An 18,347-nucleotide genomic window follows, 5' to 3' on the forward strand; every position below is an offset into this window, starting at 1 on the left:
AGCTGTTGAACATTAACAGACCAAGAAACCCTTGAGGAAATGGGATGCGACTTCTTACAGCTCGTCTTAATGCTCATCCTTAAGGATAATGACTTCATCAGCAAACCATGTTAAAAATTATTAACAATCTGGTTTAGAACAAGCCAATAAATCCTCTTTTCCCTTTTCCCCCCCCCCTTCTCTTTTCTTTTAATGTCTCTGTTTTATGTATGAAAGTAGAAGGAAGAAACTTGTGTGCTTGGAATTTGCATTGTTAGGATTGCTAACAGCAGCATAGCTTTGCTTTTGATTTGGAAGTGCTATTAAACTGCCGTTTTATTTAGCTTTCTAAATCAAAAGCTGACTTCCTAAATAATACAAAGAGTACAATTTTGAGAGCTTCCTTAAAGCATAAATGTGATAGAACTGTAAAAACTTGGAAAAGAACATATTTCGGGCTGGATTTCTAAGGTAGATACTGCTCATTAATCTGAAATTCGGGCTCCTCAGGGCTGGTGTTGGCTGAATGAGAATGAATGAATGGTTGTAGAACACCATCCGAGGCGCTGGAACTGCATTTTCTTCCCTTTCCACCATGGGAAGAATCTGCATGGTTATTTGTTACAACAGGTTTATATTTATGCCCTTCTAGACATTTATGAGAACAGAAGGATGTCTGTGGGCTTGTACACAGATTGCAGTGGCACTTAATTAAAGTCGTTGTTTTTCAGGACTGAATTCTAATGCCATCTTCCCTCTTTCTTTCAGAGGGAAGTGCAATATCTCCCATTTCTCGGACATATTTGCTGCTAGAGAGTTTAAAGCCCGAGTGGATTCATTTTTCTACATACTGGGCTATAATCCAGAGACAAGGTAAGTGAAGTGACTTTTAAAGGCAAACTTTACCACTGAGCTGAGCCTGTAGGAACAGGAAAACTACTCACGGTTGAAATCAAGTATGATGCTGATAGGTGAGGTGGAAGGGAATGTGAGAGAGAAACTGCATCTTCCTGTTAAGTGTATGTATAGGAGTAGGTAACAAAACTGCACAGTGGATTATGACATCTGGTTGCATCTCTGGGTCTGTAATGTACTGCTTCAAAGCAGGGTGTTAAACAGTGAATTTAATGCTTGCAGTCATTAGCAGGGGTTCTTAGCTGTGTCACTGGCTAAATGCACACCCCTGGAAATGCTTCCTAAATTCGCTTCTATTAAGCAGTGTTGAAATCTGCACACTTAAGAAGTCAAATAGATAGCTTTAAAGTGTGGAAATTCATGTTTTCATGTGTAAATGCTCACGTAGGGTCCCATATCAGCAGTTCTTAGTTTAGGCTTTGCTGGCCTGGAGCAAATTAGAGGTAGGGAAAGGTGCTTTTGGGAATTAAGTATCTAAAGATGATGTGTTCAGCTGGGAGTCATCCACCCAGCCTCCATCAGCTGTGGTTGCAAAGCAGAGCTGACACTAGGCTTCATTATTCATCAAGTCCAAACCATGTCTCTTATCTTTTCATTTATGTAGTTTTGTAAAGCCAGAGCATGCTTTACAGATACTGGCTGTAAGAAGTTTGTTGTTTAGGGGGTGTATTTCCACAAGCACTTGAGTAAAAGATAAATAGCACCTAAGGGGGCTCAGCAAGGTCTGTGCTGACTGAAAGCTCTATTGTTTCTTTCAGTGCAGAAAACAATTAGCTGTGGACCTTGATTTCTAGAGATACTGTTGAGAAAAGCACTCTTCTAAGTGGGGATTAGATAGGCCTATAAAGAATAAATATTTGAATTGTTACATGGCAGATTTAGTGTTTTTAATGCAGATAGGAATCTTTATGCTTCAGGGCATAGCCAACCGCTAACTGCTTGCAGTTAGGAAGAAACTCCCTGTGTGGGCATATTATTCTGTAATTGCCTATTTATGAGGCTGCCTTTACCTTGCTCTGAAGTGTCTTAAACTGCCCTTATGTCTGAGATGGGGTATTGGATTAGGTAAGCTCCCTGAATAGATTGTTTGCATTCATAGCAGGTATCAGTGTCAGTCCCTAGGAGGCAATCTTGCTAGCGCACGGTGCAGAGCTCTGGGAAAAGAGCCTGAAATCCTGTAATGTTTTATAATGCAATATATTAACATGTTTCTGTAACATCATTCGTGTGTTCTTTTGGAGCAGTCCCACAAGGTGAGGCGTTTATGAAGTCACCAGTGTGTTGTATCGGATATTCAGCATCGTGCTTGATCCCTGTACTTAACTCTGTCACTGTGGTGCATTTTAGTTTTGAGGGTATGAATGCCAAATGAACTATTTGTATTAGTGTCCAAGTTCTGTGTTTAATGGGTGGATTCTTTTATGAAATGCCATTTATGCGAGTACTCACTGTGGTTTTAAACCCACTTTCTGGGTAGAAGTAGCTGTTAATTCTTCCAGCTATTAGAAAACGAGTGACCCTGAAGCGATCAATGAAATGACAGAGCATAGCACTTAGTGATCAGGTAATTACTCACGCTAGTGAGCTCTCAGAATGCAGGTTGTTCTTCATTTGGTTACAGCCACTTTGTTGTGTAGTCGTGGTTTGCTTTTCACTCTAGTTCAAGTCTGTAGTTTTCTCTTGGAATGAGGGGAGATGTAGAGAAAGGCTTTGAGTCTAGACTGCAAGATGATTTTTGAGTGTTTGCTACTGCTTTACAATGCAGGCTTCTTTGAGTACCTAATTTGAGACAGGTTTTTGCTTTTGGATGTGAAAGTGTTGTAACACACATGCCAGGATGACCTCTTGGTGGTTTGTCTATAAACTATACTTTGTCTCCAACTTGATCTGCTTTGATAATGTAATGTTTTGTTTCACATGGGAAGGATGGAAGACGTTTCATGGTAGCTTGAAGTAATAATATGTTGTAGATAAGGTGCAGGATACTGTGGTGTGACCCCCCCAGTTGACTTATAGTGATGTGTGGTAGGATATACTCTTAGACCAAACAAGCTTGAGCTGTGGCTTGTATCTACAAACATGTGTTTCTGTTTGAGTGACGTTACTTTGTGTTCAGCCTAAGATGCTCAGATACTTTTCCAGGACTCTGAAAGGCAGCTCAGTGGCTTGGGAATCTATTTTCTATGTTTTCAAGTGTTCTATTTACAAAACAACCCAAAGAAATCCCAGACTCCCAATACATCCAAAGCCCTGGAGTGGTGGATGTGTAATCAGAGGCCCTCCTGTGTGTAAAGGGAAGTCTGCTTTGTCCTTCTTTATTTGAAAGCTTGCTTGGGAAATAGCAACCAGGATCCTGTTGTTGATCATTCTGTGGTCTGGAGGTGCAAACCTCTGTGTTTTGGGATAATTTTCTTCATTGCAGTGACTATGAAGCTGCTTTGGGGTGTTTTTCTCTGCAGAGTTTGGTAAAAGGTTACGCACTATGTTTGAGTAATTCTCACATTAGTGAGAAACATCTGATTGCCCAGTAAAAACCTAAACTAATCTCAAAGCTAGAGGCTGGTATTAGCACCTTGACTGGAGTGTTAATCAAGCTACTAAGTAGTCCTGATGTCATGTTGCTGGCTCTCAAGAGTGTGGAATACAACCACTAAGCTTGTATAGGCAGCTGAGAAAGAAAACTCATTTTATGCTAAGTACTTCCAGATAATTAATTCCATGTCTCTTCAGAGCAGTGACTGCTCTGACACTGACTAATTCCACTAACGTGGAATCCCACTCAAACTTGTGGCTTCCCCAAATGGCCAGCTGAGATCAGTGCTTTATTAGAGAAGAAATGTTAGGTGAATTGTATATGCCCTGAAATGGGTTTAGAAGCATTTTGAAGCGTATAGAGCAGCAGTCAGCAGGCATTAATGGACAGACAGACCTGATGTACCACTTGAGAATCAGAACCTGCACCAGCTTGAGTGAAGCTGTTGGATTTGGTCTTTGAGTCAGCAGTCAGCTCTGCCTGTTAAAAAGAAATATGCAGTAAGGCTTAGGAGTACTGTTTGCATGCTGCTTGACCACAGACAGCGGCTTTTCAGCAGCTCGCATCTTACCACTCATTTACTGCAAGTCTCATTCTGACCCTGTCTGTAGTATAGTGCCATATGTAGCTGATTGAGGCAAGGACTTATTCCCATCTTTCCTCTTGTACTCCAAGATCCTGCGTGGACTTACAGACACAACTCTGAGCCCTTACTCAAGGGTGCAGGCATGCCGAATGCTATTGCTGGTATTGGCCTGTTTTGTAGGGCACTGGCATGTACCAGGCAATCAGTTCTTTGCTCTCAGGAGTAAGTAAATACACTGTGAGGTTTTGTCTGACGCTGACACTTGTAAATATGCATAGATTTAAATGCTACTCCTTTTTTCGCTTGGAACCAGAAATAACCAGATCTTATTCCACGAGCAGTTTTCATGGCCATGAATCCCAATTGAATTCCTCTTCCATAACGTGGTTTTGCATTGTAGAACGAAATATTACCGCACATACAAGGCACAGCTGACTTTATGGAAGAGTTGGTTTGGGAAGACCAGGCTCTTGTCTGTGCTTTTATTCCACAATGTTTGCTTTCCCTTTATTTTCCCTTTATTTTCCCTTTATTTTCCCTTTATTTTCCCTTTATTTTCCCTTTATTTTCCCTTTATTTTCCCTTTATTTTCCCTTTATTTTCCCTTTATTTTCCCTTTATTTTCCCTTTATTTTCCCTTTATTTTCCCTTTATTTTCCCTTTATTTTCCCTTTATTTTCCCTTTATTTTCCCTTTATTTTCCCTTTATTTTCCCTTTATTTTCCCTTTATTTTCCCTTTATTTTCCCTTTATTTTCCCTTTATTTTCCCTTTATTTTCCCTTTATTTTCCCTTTATTTTCCCTTTATTTTCCCTTTATTTTCCCTTTATTTTCCCTTTATTTTCCCTTTATTTTCCCTTTATTTTCCCTTTATTTTCCCTTTATTTTCCCTTTATTTTCCCTTTATTTTCCCTTTATTTTCCCTTTATTTTCCCTTTATTTTCCCTTTATTTTCCCTTTATTTTCCCTTTATTTTCCCTTTATTTTCCCTTTATTTTCCCTTTATTTTCCCTTTATTTTCCCTTTATTTTCCCTTTATTTTCCCTTTATTTTCCCTTTATTTTCCCTTTATTTTCCCTTTATTTTCCCTTTATTTTCCCTTTATTTTCCCTTTATTTTCCCTTTATTTTCCCTTTATTTTCCCTTATTAAAACTACAAGTATTATTGGGTGCTGTTACGAGTTACGTGAGTGCTGGTGTGTCTCTGAGAGGAGTGAAGTGACTCACTCTTTCTTACCCTTCATGACTTGCGATGTTAGGTTGTCTGGAAAGGGGATTCCTGTTGAAAGTCTGAATCAAGAGCCTCTTTCTTCTTCTTTTCCGCTATCCCTCCCCTCTTTTCAATGGAAAGCATAGGGAGTAGAGTACAAGTTTAAGGTCTGCAACCAGATTGAGTAGCGTATATTCTTACCAAGTCAAGAAGCCAGTGTGGAGCTGTGTGTAAGTGGGGCTGTCAAAGCTTCCTCTTAATGTTGCCCTTTGGGAAAAAAAGTAGTTGAATGATAAATTGCTATCTACAACCAAAACGTGATCTGCAGAGCTCTGCTGGGATCCTTTTCTCTGGTTAATTTTTAGCAGTCACAGTATTTTGTCTCTATGCGTATAATAGTGCCTGGGGCAGTGATAGCAGGTGAAATGATGATCAAGATCGTAAATGAGGTATCCATCCTTATGTCTCCGTTCAGACTCAGTAGAACACTGTGACACTTTGTGGTACACTTGGTTTGTAAGAGACAATTCCTACAGTGTATCACAAGCCTTATTTAAATAGGTTTAGCGACTTTAAATACAACCAGGAATCCTTCTGATGGGGGATATTGGGGGCTGTTTGTATGGTGTGCCCATGGGATGTGACACAGATAGTTTCTGCATGTCGTACTAAGTTACATGCAAAGTCGTTTTTGTATCACTCCTTGTCCGATATCCCTGGGAAAGAAGTATTGAAGGTGTGGAGCACACTCACTTCATGTCAATAGGTATTGTCATGCACTGAAGTGCAGCTGATTGCTTTGAAACAGACAAAACCCGCTTTCATAAGGTAAATGGATGTATAACTTCCTTGGGTTGTTCTTTCTGCCTCATATAATTAATTTCATTTGGAATACATTATTTTTATGTGGCCATATCTCAGTTTATCGCTGAACTTAGAGGGTGGCATAAAAGCTGACAACTTTTGCTCACATTCATGATGTGACCTTCAGGAGAGTAAACCCATTTCAGAACAGCAACAAAACCCCCAGGAATACCTTTCAGCTGCAGCTGAAATCGAGACCAGATACGTTTGACCTTGTAAGTGTTGCCTAAGTCCATCTGCTGGTAAAAGGCTGCCCAGCATATTTGGGGTAATATCTTTTCCTAGTCTGTAAAACATGCTCAGATGGTCCTGTTCTGAGTGTGTGGCCTCCTGTAATATCTTATAACAGAAATGAGCTCATAGAATGCTATGGTGGGTTCAACTCTCATTCAAAAAGTAGTTTATGAAGCTTCATTATGCTTCTTGAAGGCTTAAATATGTAGCCTGGTATAGCTTAGTAGTTAAAGAAACCACAGGAACTTGTCTCATGGTTGGTTTTAAGTGTGTTTTGTACAAGTGTAAGCCAAGCCCCTCTACCCTATATCTTTGGGAATGGCTCCTTCCCATTATGAATGAGCTTTGGTGGCATCAGAGAGTTCCAGCAGAGCCATGGAAGCTGAAATATTCAAGTTCCTGAATGTAAGAATTGTTATTGCAGATTCATTGAAGGAGCCACACTCTGTTGGTGCAGGTTCCCAAGGAGGGGATGGGGATATAACACAATATGGGCAGCAAAGGTGCATCCACCTATGTTATAATAAAACTTTCTTGCTGGATTGTTGGAAGAGAGAAAGTTCGGGATTTTCATGGGGCCCGATGTGTTTTGCTCATTGTTTCTGTCTTGTAAAATGCAACATTGGAGACGTTTAGCCCTCTCTGTCCTCACCTTGGGTTCGGGCATCTCCAGGCTCTAAAATGGAGGCCAGGTATACTAATGAAAGCCTTTTGTGCTCTAGGTGTGAGGGATATTACCTGCATCTAAATGAGTAGCTAAGAATCGTTTTGAAAGCTACATTAACAAACAGGAACACCAAAAATGAAGGTGCTGAAGGAGGTTCAAGCAGTGAGTCAGGTCTGGCTCCCCTCGGCTTCACCTTGCCTTCACACCTGCTTGTAAACAGCAGTGGCAGTGCTGCTGTGAATACATCCTTTAAATGCTTTTTAATGCATCCTGTCGCCGTTGTCACGCAGTGCAGGTCGAACGCAAGCACTTTGTCAATCAAAATGCTTTCCCTTCCTGACAAACCGATCCTATATTTAAACGTGAAGCTTTGTCATTTGCATGTGTGCAAACCTCAAAGCCTTCTAATGCCGTTTTGTCTAAAGCTCGTCGCAAAGTAGATAAAAGAAGCTTTTAGAAACCTTTCTTAAATCACTGTATTTTGCTTGGAGGATATATATAGATGTATGTGTATGTGTGTGTATGCATATAAATGCATATAGGAAGCGCTGGCACGGAGCTCTCCAGCCTCGGAGCCGCTGTGCTCGGCGGCGTTGGCTGTACCAGATCCCCTCGCGAAGGCCCCACTTCCCTGCACGCTGGCTCGGTCCGCCGGAGCTGCCGACTCCGTTCCCTGCTTTATTTACGGAAACAGCCGGCTCGGGATTGCTTGCGTTGGAAGGCACGGTGTGGCTGAGGGAGGGTCACAGCACATGCTCAGTCCTGTCAGTCCGAGGGCGAAGTTTCTGCGTTCTGCGTGCAGGCTTAGGTCATAGCACAAGCTCAGTGGAAGCTCTCTGAGGTCTCTCAGACTGCATGTGCCTCCATTTTGAGTTGGTAGAGTGGAAAAGGCAGAGTTTTAGCTGTTAAGTAAGAGGGTGCAGGAATACATCTAAACCCACAAGAGCCTGTCATAGTCATGGATGATCCATTCAGCCCCTGCAGGTAGGCTGCATCACTCTGGCCTCCCCTGAACGATGCTGATTTTTGCTGTTATGTGTGACTTCTGCAGTGTTTATGAAATCATTTCGTTGCTGTTGCATGTTCCTCAGAACCTTGTAATCCCATCAGCTTTGCCGTGCAGCTGCATGAGGGCACTGAGCAGGGGATCTGCTGCCTGAGGGGTGCATGTACCAGACCGTTGAAGCTGTGTGGGCTTATATATCTCTATATATCTCTAGATCTTATTGTCCCTCGTGGTGCAGTTCTCATTTCAGTGGTGCTGTCTGCGTGCCAACCCTGTGGCAGGTCCGGAGGGAGCTGCAGAGCCTCCCCCTGCATCCCTCCCCACGATGCAGGGACCGAGGCGGCTGTTAGGGGATGCCTGGGCCTGCAACAGGGTGTTTAGGTGATGTTCCAGGGAGGGTCGCAGATCCATTGGCTGCTCCCAGGATGGGTGGTTCTGCTGGCGACCGAGGGGCCGGGATCCTGCTGACACTTCCTCAAGTGTTAAGGGGAAAAGAAGTAGTCAGCATGGCTGCGCGTGCCTGTCAGTCACCTGCATCTGAAATGCAGCAGTAGGCTTATGTATTGAGGAGCCGGTGGCATGACGGCTGCGTAAGGGAGACTGTGGTTTGATCAGGCTGCCCAGACGCTTGATGTTATTCGGCTCATCTCTGTGATGATGGTACGGTTGCAGCTGGGTTTGAGGCCCTTGTGAGGCAGCCGTCGGTGACTTGTCACTGCTAAATGCAAACGGGCTTGTGAGGACTTGGGTGTGTTGAATGGGAGCAGACCTCATTCTGCAGCGTGTTCTCGTGCTCAGCAGCGTCTGAGCTTGTGCTAACGCGGGTGCTGTAGCCCTCTGGCCCGCAGAACCGATCCCAGCACCATGGGGCTGTTGCTGAGGGCAAATACTTCAATCAGAGCAAGTTGTTAGTGAGTCCCTGGAAGGGTGTTGGGTGTGAAGGGGACAGGATGGCTCGTGCTGCTCAGTGACATCTCTGGGACTTCGCAGCAGAAGGCTGACTTTGAGCCTTGCCCACATGGCCGTTCCCCTGTGCAGTGTGCATTGCTGGCTCTGGTCGGAAGCTGAGGTATGAATGATGAATAGGATTGCACAGGTTTGCCCATATTAGTGCCATATCCATATCTGTTTGCTGCCTGGACTGTCATTCCCCTTTCAGCTTCTGTTTATACCTGGAGAGCATGAAAATCAAGGCCACCTATTTAGTGTGGATCCCTGGTCACTTGTGCCTTTGGCTGAAATAGAGTTGTGCTGATGGTTGTAGAGCACAACCCCCTTGAACTTCAGTCTGGAAAGTCAATGGAAAGGGGTGTCCCTGCGGGCTTTAAAACCACTCCTAATAAAGGAGCCACTTGAATATGTACGGGAATATGACATTGCAGGAGTACAGGGGTATAGGACAGGAATACAGGACACCTTCTCCTCAACACTTGCTTTAAATGTTGACTAATAAGCAAGGAGAGAACGCATTAAGGGATGGGGAGGGTATAAAGCAGCCTGCTTGGTGCTGTTTATTCTGTGATAAAGGTTAGAAAAAAATGCCACTTCTAAATTGAAAATGCAAACTTGATCATGCTTATTTTTCAAAGCTCTGAGGTTAATGTGGAATAGGACAGGTGGGAAAAAATGAAACCACACCTGGGTTGTTCCAGAGCAAAATCTGATTTTCAAACAAAATACTGCATTTGGCAAAACAAATGCTTCTGGAATAATGGGCCAAAGAAGGGATTCTTCATTTCATCACTTGCACATGAGAACTTGCTGTTGGTTGTGTTGGCTCCCAGAACCCCCTGGAGGATGCCTGTGGTGTCCTGTAGGATCAGATACATGGAGCTGTTTTCATCCCCTGGGGCAGCACTCCTCGCGCAGCAGAGCACCAGCACCTTTTGAGGTCTCAGTTTTGCCTTTCCGCATGCTTCGGCACAGCCATCTTTCACCTCTGTTGCCAGTCGAGGGGTTGGTCAGCAGGTCTGTAAGGAGAGCGGTTCCTCGGGTTTGTGCATAGGTGTACAAGTATGCTTCGGCTTAAATAAGGCAACAGCAAATAGGAAACCAACCTCCTGGACCCCCCCCCCCCCCCCAACCAACAAAATCCCCCCTAAACCACTCCCCCAGCAGCATAAGAAACCAAAGCAGGAAAACCCTTTAGTAGAAGTAGAAATAAAGCTGACTGCTCTAAGTTATCTGTGGTGCTAGAGAGATGCTTGGTGTGCTGGGAAGACCCTATGGAGTGTGCTTCCATAGTTACTCATAGTGGTGAAGTTTGCAGCTGGCTGGCTGGCTGCCCAGGAGATGCTCTCAAGCTCAGAGGCAGTTGATAAGGTGGTCTGGTGAGTTAGTTCCACCCCAAAGAACTCTGTGAAGTTAGAAATACACTGTGGAAGTGCTTGTATTTTGTGTTTTGGATGAAGGAATAGTGGCCAGGTACTTGATAGTGACACTTCTCTTTATTCTGGCCTCACTTCAGCTTTTCTCAAGACTATGAGCAGTAAGATTACCTCTTCCCTCTTCTTTCCAATTCTTCAGGCTGCAATTTGTTTTAATTAGAGCTTTGTATTTCCGGGTGTATGGCAGAACAGGTATATCTTCAAGTCTTTTATGCTTCCCATTCTTCATGCTTATCACCTTTACCACATGCTGTTGCTTCTCAGTGTATCTGCTAGTCAGAGCAGCTGGAGGTTTGTGTTGTCAGGCAAGCTGAGTGGTAGATCATTGCTTCTACCTTGATGAAGTGTTATGGAGAAATTAACTGCTAGGTTGCTGCCTGGTTCCACTGTCCTGCATATATGTGCTGAAGAAATGGTGCTGGTGTAGTATATAGTGTGTTTTAATAGTGAGTATTAGCTTAGTATGAAGGTATTGCCTGGCCATTTTGGAAACTACGCAGGATAAACACATAAAGCAACAGAATGCTGTGCTGAATTCCTTTACATATTTACTTAACAGTGTAAATGTTGCTTGTAAATAAGCAAGATACTGGTTCTATTAAAATCACATGTAGACCAGATAAAAACCTTTGCATCATGTAAAGGTTCCCACTACCTCATTTATTTTGAGCTTGTGGTCAACATAGTGGTGTCTTCCTTATTTAAACAAATAGCAGAAGCCAGGTGTTAGAGAGGTGATCAGTGAAATCTAGACGCTAAATATTACACAGGTAATTCCTATGTGGAGGGGATGCTTATCTCCTGTGCAATAACATGTGCCCCCGAATGGCTTTGCTACAATCACTTCCATCCTACCTTTTGAGTAGGGGACAGTGCTTCTAAGAGCTGCTTAGTCCTTTTCTCCTCATGTATAGACTTGATGAAAAATAACATTATCTTGTGAAAGCTTTCCCTGTTTGACTCAGACTTTGCAATCACTTCCTTCCCCAAACAGCAGCAAAGGTGCAGAGCACAGTCCTCCACTTCCTTCAAGTTGTGACTCTTCAATCGCTCAGCAGGTTTGAGCTTGTCCCGAAGGTACAGATGTTGGTACATGTTTATCCATTCCTAGCGCAGATTGAGCAATCACTCCGAACATTCCCATAGAAGTCCATTTGCGTAAAATTCGGGTTTGATTCTTCACTTGGAACACAAAATTGCATGTGAATGTCTTTATTACAACATAGTTTAAACAAAACTTCGATTTACTAGAGGCACACCATTAGCAAGAATATTTTCTGAGCATTAGGATACTACTTCTAGAAATGGGATTTTAAAACCTTGCTCAAAGAAAGAGGTTTAAGGCCCCAGGTGCAGGCTGGACACAGGTAACTTAAAGCAAAATCTTTTAAGTGTAGAAAATAATTGTTGGGAAAAGCTAAAAAGCCATTTTTTAATCCGTAAATTGGTGTTGGTACCCATATAATGAAAAGAAACCAATGTAATGTAGTTGTCTTTGGGGGTTGGGAGCCGATTTATTCATTCTTAGGCACCTAACTCACAGATTTGTGTTAGTTGTGGGGTTTTTGGTTAAAGATTGAATTGCCTAAACCTGATTGTCCCTATTGTCTTTTGAACTGTGTAGTGTAAGAACGTAGCACGCATAAGAATGGGGGTGTTGGGTCAAATTGAGGATCCATTTGTCTCAGCATCCTGTCTCCCAGCAGTGCCCATCAGCAGATGCTTGGAGGAAGTTAGATCTGTGATGTATGGCAGAGGCTTATTGTGTTTGTGGGCAGTCTATTTTGCATCACTGTGGTGAAATCTCACAACCTCTTTAGCGCTGCAGAGGAGCAAATGTATGTAAAGCTCTTTATTTACAGTTAAGCCTTTGCAGACAGGGCCTGCATAGGGAGGGAGGAGAGTGGTGAGGGAAGGTCTGAATTCTGTTTCATGGAGGCATGGGATAAAACGAAACAGAATGTCCTGCCACATGGATCTCTGGCATGGAATGCCAGTCCCTTTCGGGCCTTGATAAACTACTTCTTAACCAGCTGAAGTCAGAGTGCAGTAATTCTGTTCTCTCCCATTTTGTCCCTCTCGAGATGGAACAAAATGATCCTTGCCAGATGTTTGCAGAACTGCTTGTGAGGAGCCTTTTTTATTTCATCTTGGGTACTGGACCATTTGCATAGAAGGAATTGTGTTTAAAAGCCCTTTTCCTGAGACATTTTCTCCCCAAACCTCTCCAGATTCACATTGATTTTACAGACATCTCAAATCTGTAAGAATTGCCTGACAAGTACTGTGCTTTCAATTTATGCAACTGATTATCTTGCCAATAATAGTGACTGGTTACATCAGTGTACAGTTGTGATTTATGATCTCTTCTGCCCATAATGCATACAGCTAATCTGGGTTTGGTTTTAGTTAGTAGGACATTGATTTTCTTACCAGGCTCTGTAAATAACCCCAGATTTCATAAGGTTGCTTATTAAAAACAGCCCCCCCCCCCATGTATCCTAGCTTTAAGCTGTATCTTTCCTATTTTAATCTCTCATCATATAAGAAAATTGACCTATTCTAATTGGCTTTGCACACAATCTGTGCTCACCGTGTGCTGGCTGAATGCACGGTGATCGCGATGCTGGTACCCTTCTGGTCTCAACTTCGGGGAGCCCCATCCCTTCCTACAGGCTGTATTGCAGGATACTGAATGCTCCTCACACTGCTAGTGCTTCTGGTTTGATTGTTGCGACTTCCTTTGCACTCTCAGGTTTGGGTTGGTGATATGCAGGTGTTGCAGTGGTTTTTATCGTGTTGGTTTTGAGACCCCTTTTTGGAGAGCTCTGAAGAGAATTATCCCCTGGCACTGTTCAAGGCCAGGTTGGACGGGGCTTGGAGCAACCTGGTGCAGTGGAAGGTGTCCCTGCCTATGGCAAGGGTTTGGAACTAGATGAGCTTTAAGGTGCCTTCCAACCCAAACCATTCTGTTTTATAAACAGGGAGGGTTGATCTTGCTCCTGTATTAGACATCATGCAGAGCTGTTGCCAGCCTGCCTTCCTCTCTTCCCTTCTTTCTCCGGCTGATAAATTAAAGCTCTGCACCACCCTGTGCTCTCTCCTGTTCCTTTCTCATCCTCACCTCTGAACTGCTCCCTCTCAGTGCTGCTGCTTTTGGCCTTGAACCTCCAACCTCCCCTGTTGCTTTTGAATGGAAAGGACAAAGCTTGATTGAACTGAACATCCTCTCTCTTCTCTGGGAGCTGTTTGGAGCCAGCCCCTCTCGGATTAGCGTGTGCTTGTCCTGCCCCGCGCTGCTACAGCAGCTTCTTGCCTTTTTGATATTCCATCGCCAGCTTCCATCTCCTTTCTGACCAGCCCCTGTTTACTTTGCAGAATACAACGTTGCCATGGCAACAGGTTACTTTTCAAAGGGAACATCTTGTCATTATATTTAATCCACTGCAGCTGAAGAGGACTGAAATATTAAGTTGTTGTTGCTATGGATACTGCTTTGTTACATCCGTTCCTTTTGTGTCGGATTTCATATACGGTGTTGGGGCCTCTTTCTTATTTCTTTCCCATAGAATAAACACAGAGTGTCGTGCCATTATTATTGTAATTGCTCTCCACCAATATAATTTAGCTTAAAAACCTGCAGCACAGTTTAGTTTCCATAGCAAGAATTCCTTTTCCATTTGCAAACCCGTTCCTGGGGAGGGGGAAACAGTCAAAAACGATTTAACAGGTTGGGTGCCCGCGCAGAGCCATCAGCTCACTGCCCTTCTGAAAGCCACAAGTGGGATGTAGTCCAGCCCGAGCAAGCTGCTGAGCAGCCTCATTCAGCCCAGCCTCACCTTCTGGAGGGGGAGCACCTTTAGGATGTGAATATGATCATGAAGTGGTGAAAAGCAATGAAAAGCACTCAGAAATTTCTCTCTCAATAGTTCATTCTCATTTCATTCTTCCCACCTAACTCCACATGAACTGTTAGGAGCAAAAGTCTCATCCAGAACTTTGCTTTTCTTTTTGCTCCACCATCCTGTAATCACCCTTGATTCTTAAATCCTTTCTCCTATTCCCTGTGATGCAACCGGAGAAACTGGGAGTTGAGGGGATGTTGGGAGTGCTGTGGTTTTTCCTATCGGAAAACGGCTTAGTTTTCCGTTTCATAACAAAACCTACTTGGGCAGCCTTTAGCTGGTGAAGTGTTGGAGCTGGCAGATGCTGCATGGACATGTTCGATGTTTGGCTTGCACTGACTGGTAGAGATGTACATGGCTTTAAAATGAATCGTGGGAATGAAGGAAGAGCATCAGCATGTTCTGTTATCCACTTCCCCTTCATTCCTCACAGGGACAATCCTGCCACCTCGTAGCTGAGAAAATGCACCCTAGTATTTAATGTATATAATGTGGATTTCCACTTCAGCCGTTTCTTTGCATAACCTGAGAACAAGAGGACGGTGTCAGATCCTGTCTTGCAGAGCTACGCACTGGAGAAAAACATTCCGACATGTTCAGGAGGCTTTTGGCACGTGGTTTAGAGGGAAGGCAGCATTGCGCAGGCAGCGTGAGACTGAGGATTACAAAACCTGTGGGGATTCCTGTCTGACAGGTTCTCCTGTCGTCTTGTCTTGGACAGGGCCCATTCGGATTCACTACTGTGGTTTAACCACTGTGCACCGATGAATAACAGAGTGGTCAGTAAGGTGAAGTTTGACTTAATGCACATATGTATCTTCCCTGTCAAATGCTCATAAAGATACCCCCAAACCTCTCCAGTAGCATGTATGACTTTCACTGGTGTTTAATGGTTTGGGCTCTCCATCATTAGTTTTGCTCAGGGCAAGCAGTTTATAGCTGTAATCTCAGTTTTGAAAGTTTAAAGGAGCTCTTCCTCAGCCATTGCTGTGAGCACAGCAGGATGAAGCAGAAACCCTGCAGGGCCGCAGCTTACTTGTAAAATGTCATCATTATTCCCGTAACAGCAAATTGCCAGATGAATTCCAGCCCGTTTCCACATTAAAGATGGTGATCTGTTAGGTTAGTGTTGAGACTCGCTTTAAATGTCTTGCAGTTATTCAAGTGCTAAAATCAAAAGTTTGTCTTGTAACAGCTCTGAGTTTTGTCATTCTTTTAATGTAATATGCAGAATATCAATAAAAGATGTCTGTTTAAATAGGAACAATTTATAGGAAAGGAAGACTATTCATCTTAATTGTATTGAATTTCTTTGGATTTGGTTGTGGTCTTTAATGCTGTTTTACAGGAGTCTTGGAAGGTCAGTTTTCACCTCCTCATCAGGGACTGTAGCGATAGAACAAGGGGGAATGGGTTTAAACTTAAACAGGGGAAGTTCACGTTGGATAAAAAGAAGTTCTTTACTGTGAGGGTGCTGAGGTGCTGGCTGCCCCATCCCTGGCAGTGTTCAAGGCCAAGCTGGATGGGGCTTGGAGCACCCTGCTCTAGTGGAAGGCATCCCTGCCCATGGTAGGGGGGTTGGAACTGGATGATCTTAAGGTCCTTTCCAACCCAAACTGTTCTATGGTTTTAATTAGTTTTGCCAGTCCTGGTAACACAGAGCTCTGTTCCTTAAAGATTAATACCCCAAATATTTTTATTTAAGATGTTTTCTCTTTCAAAATGAAACGGACCCAAAAGATGCTCATGAGGACCATGGTATTTCCTGTGCATTAACCTGTAGTAGGATTCATTCTCATTACTGTTTTTTTCTTTATGTAATAGGAGGCTAAACAGTACCCAAGGTGAAATCAGAGTCGGACCCAGCCATCAGGTAAGGGATTTTGTTTGTGTTCAGATACGCAGCGAGCATGTTTTTGCCACTTGATCAATTCAGATGACACTTCAACTGTATGCATTCAAATACGAGTTGTTTCAATTCAGCATGAGTTCTTAGAATTCCTTAGCTCCCTTAATGCGATTGTCCTATGCCAAGCGTTGATACGTTAGTGATTTTTATTAGCAGTGGTGGTGTTGAGTTAATTCTGGAGTAAGACTGAAGGAATACAAGTACCTGGTGGGAAGGAGGCAAAAATCTCAGCTATTATTTGGCACATTCTGGAGTTAAAACCAAAATAGTCTCTCAGCTGGCTTTTAGCAAGCAATGCTTTTAATAACCTATGGAATTAATTCAGTGGTGTTCCCCAGTTATGCTGAAAGCAGAATTGCAGTTGCATAGTCAAACTGTCGTGTTTGGGGTATGTTGCAGTCCTTTTCATCAATCTGTGTGTTTAAAGAAATTGAACTTCTATTAGAAGTGACATTAAAGTCAGGATCTTTCCAACATAACAAAATTATAGAAGGATGGAGGAATTTTAAATCTGAGAGAGGTTTGTTTCCTGTTGAGGTATAAGTATGTATTTACATCTGCAGTCATCTTCTAAGACAGGGCACAGTGCTTTTAAGCATGTCTGTTGATCCAGCTGTCGTTAATGCAGGATTCAGTGTAACCTTGCTCTCCCTTTTGGCTCTGAACATGCTCTGCCTGGTGTCATGTCTGTAGCCTTTGCATTTCCTCACTGACTTGTGCAGACTGCAAGTGTAAACACGTGTTCTTCTAGTGTTATATTAAGTGATTTGGCCAACTGTGGTACTGCAGCAGAAACATCAGGGGGGGCGTTGTGTATGGAGGGATTCAACAGTTGTCCGAGAAGGGAAATTAGTATTGAAATTGGAGCAGTTTGGGCCAGCTGTTAGAGATGGAGCTCTTCCTAAAGAGCATCTCCTGTGCGGCCACGTGCCACCGTCACCAACTTGCTCTCTCCCTGCTCTTTGAGACAGGTGAGTTGGTCCTCACCTTCTTACCTGCATAACTTTCACACAAAGCAGCTTAAATTCTCTTTACTAGGAGACATGGTAATCCTGGATGGTTATTGAAGTAACTCTTTTGTCTATAGTCTACAGAAGTCACGTTATAGTATCTTATGTGTATTTGCCAGGAAGCTTTTCATGCAGACCTTTTCAATGCTGTAGAGAGGATGAGGTTTCATTTTACAGATGGGGAGACCTCAGTTGTATTGTTCATTTGACTGTGAGAAGCAATAAGAACAGTAGCTTCTTAAAGACCAGTGCCTTAAGTCATTTGGATTATTAAAATAGAAATGCAGAAAGCATGTGAGTGTGTTCAAGCACAGGGAAGCAGAATAAGGTTAAGACTCTAGAAGTTGGGTTGTTCCTGGCATGTTAGTTCTAATTTGAGGGAAATCCTTCATGCACTGAAAATAATCAGTTCTTAAAGAGCATAACATGCAACTCTGGTTTATAAGGCCAGATCCACCACGAGGAGCTGAGTGCTCTCTTTTACCTGTGGAATGGCCTCTGTCCTGACTAAGTGCTGGCTTTTGCATCCCAGTTCATTCAATGTTTGTTCAGACTCATAAAATCTCGTTTAATAACTACTGTAAGCAGACATTTATGGGACCTATGTAACAATCTCAAGGATGTTTTGCATTTAGAGGAAAAGAAAGTCCTTGGCAATTAAACTGGTAGTATTCTTTTCACTGGTCATAATAAGAGTACTGTAAATGATACCTTCAGAACAACTTTCATCTCCAATTGTCATCTAATATTTTGGCAGGGATTAGTCATCTGTGCTGTAGGGTCTAATTACCAGGTGCATTTATGGGTGGAAAGAAAAAGTAGGAAGAAGGTCCACGGATGTAGAATACTGTAACTTTTGCTTCCTTAATATTTTTAGCTTCCATTGTTCTTCCAGTTGTTTGCTGAGCATCTCTGTTTCAGACAAACGCCGTTGCTAAAATGATATATTCATTAGTGTAGGGTGTAATCTTAAGATATATGCATGCTGATTGTAGGCTGCGATAGGAAGTCAGATTGAAGATGATATTGCTGCTTTCCGTTGTGTAGTCTGATTCAGGGATTAGATCCGTTTTCTTCCACCCACCTTGGTGGTAATAAGTTATCTGCACCAGAAACAACCTTAGTGGTTTCTGATGAGTACC

At 42.9% G+C, this 18,347-nt stretch overlaps 1 protein-coding gene across 5 annotated transcripts in view; it reads left to right on the forward strand.

The window, feature by feature from the left end:
• The window catches only part of RERE (arginine-glutamic acid dipeptide repeats), a 221,527-nt gene that overhangs the window by 118,364 nt on the left and 84,816 nt on the right, over window positions 1–18,347 (forward strand). For 4 of the 5 annotated variants that reach the window (XM_065696874.1, XM_065696875.1, XM_065696872.1 and 1 more), the window contains exons 6-7: window positions 748–852; window positions 16,111–16,159. In XM_065696874.1, the coding sequence (XP_065552946.1) occupies window positions 748–852; window positions 16,111–16,159 (154 nt within the window). Of the gene's footprint in view, window positions 1–747; window positions 853–7,835; window positions 7,973–16,110; window positions 16,160–18,347 lie in introns of those variants that run through there. The other variant, XM_065696876.1, reaches the window with a different exon arrangement.

The sequence above is a fragment of the Lathamus discolor genome, chromosome 16 (genome assembly GCF_037157495.1).
Source record: "Lathamus discolor isolate bLatDis1 chromosome 16, bLatDis1.hap1, whole genome shotgun sequence".
Lineage (NCBI taxonomy): Eukaryota > Metazoa > Chordata > Aves > Psittaciformes > Psittacidae > Lathamus > Lathamus discolor.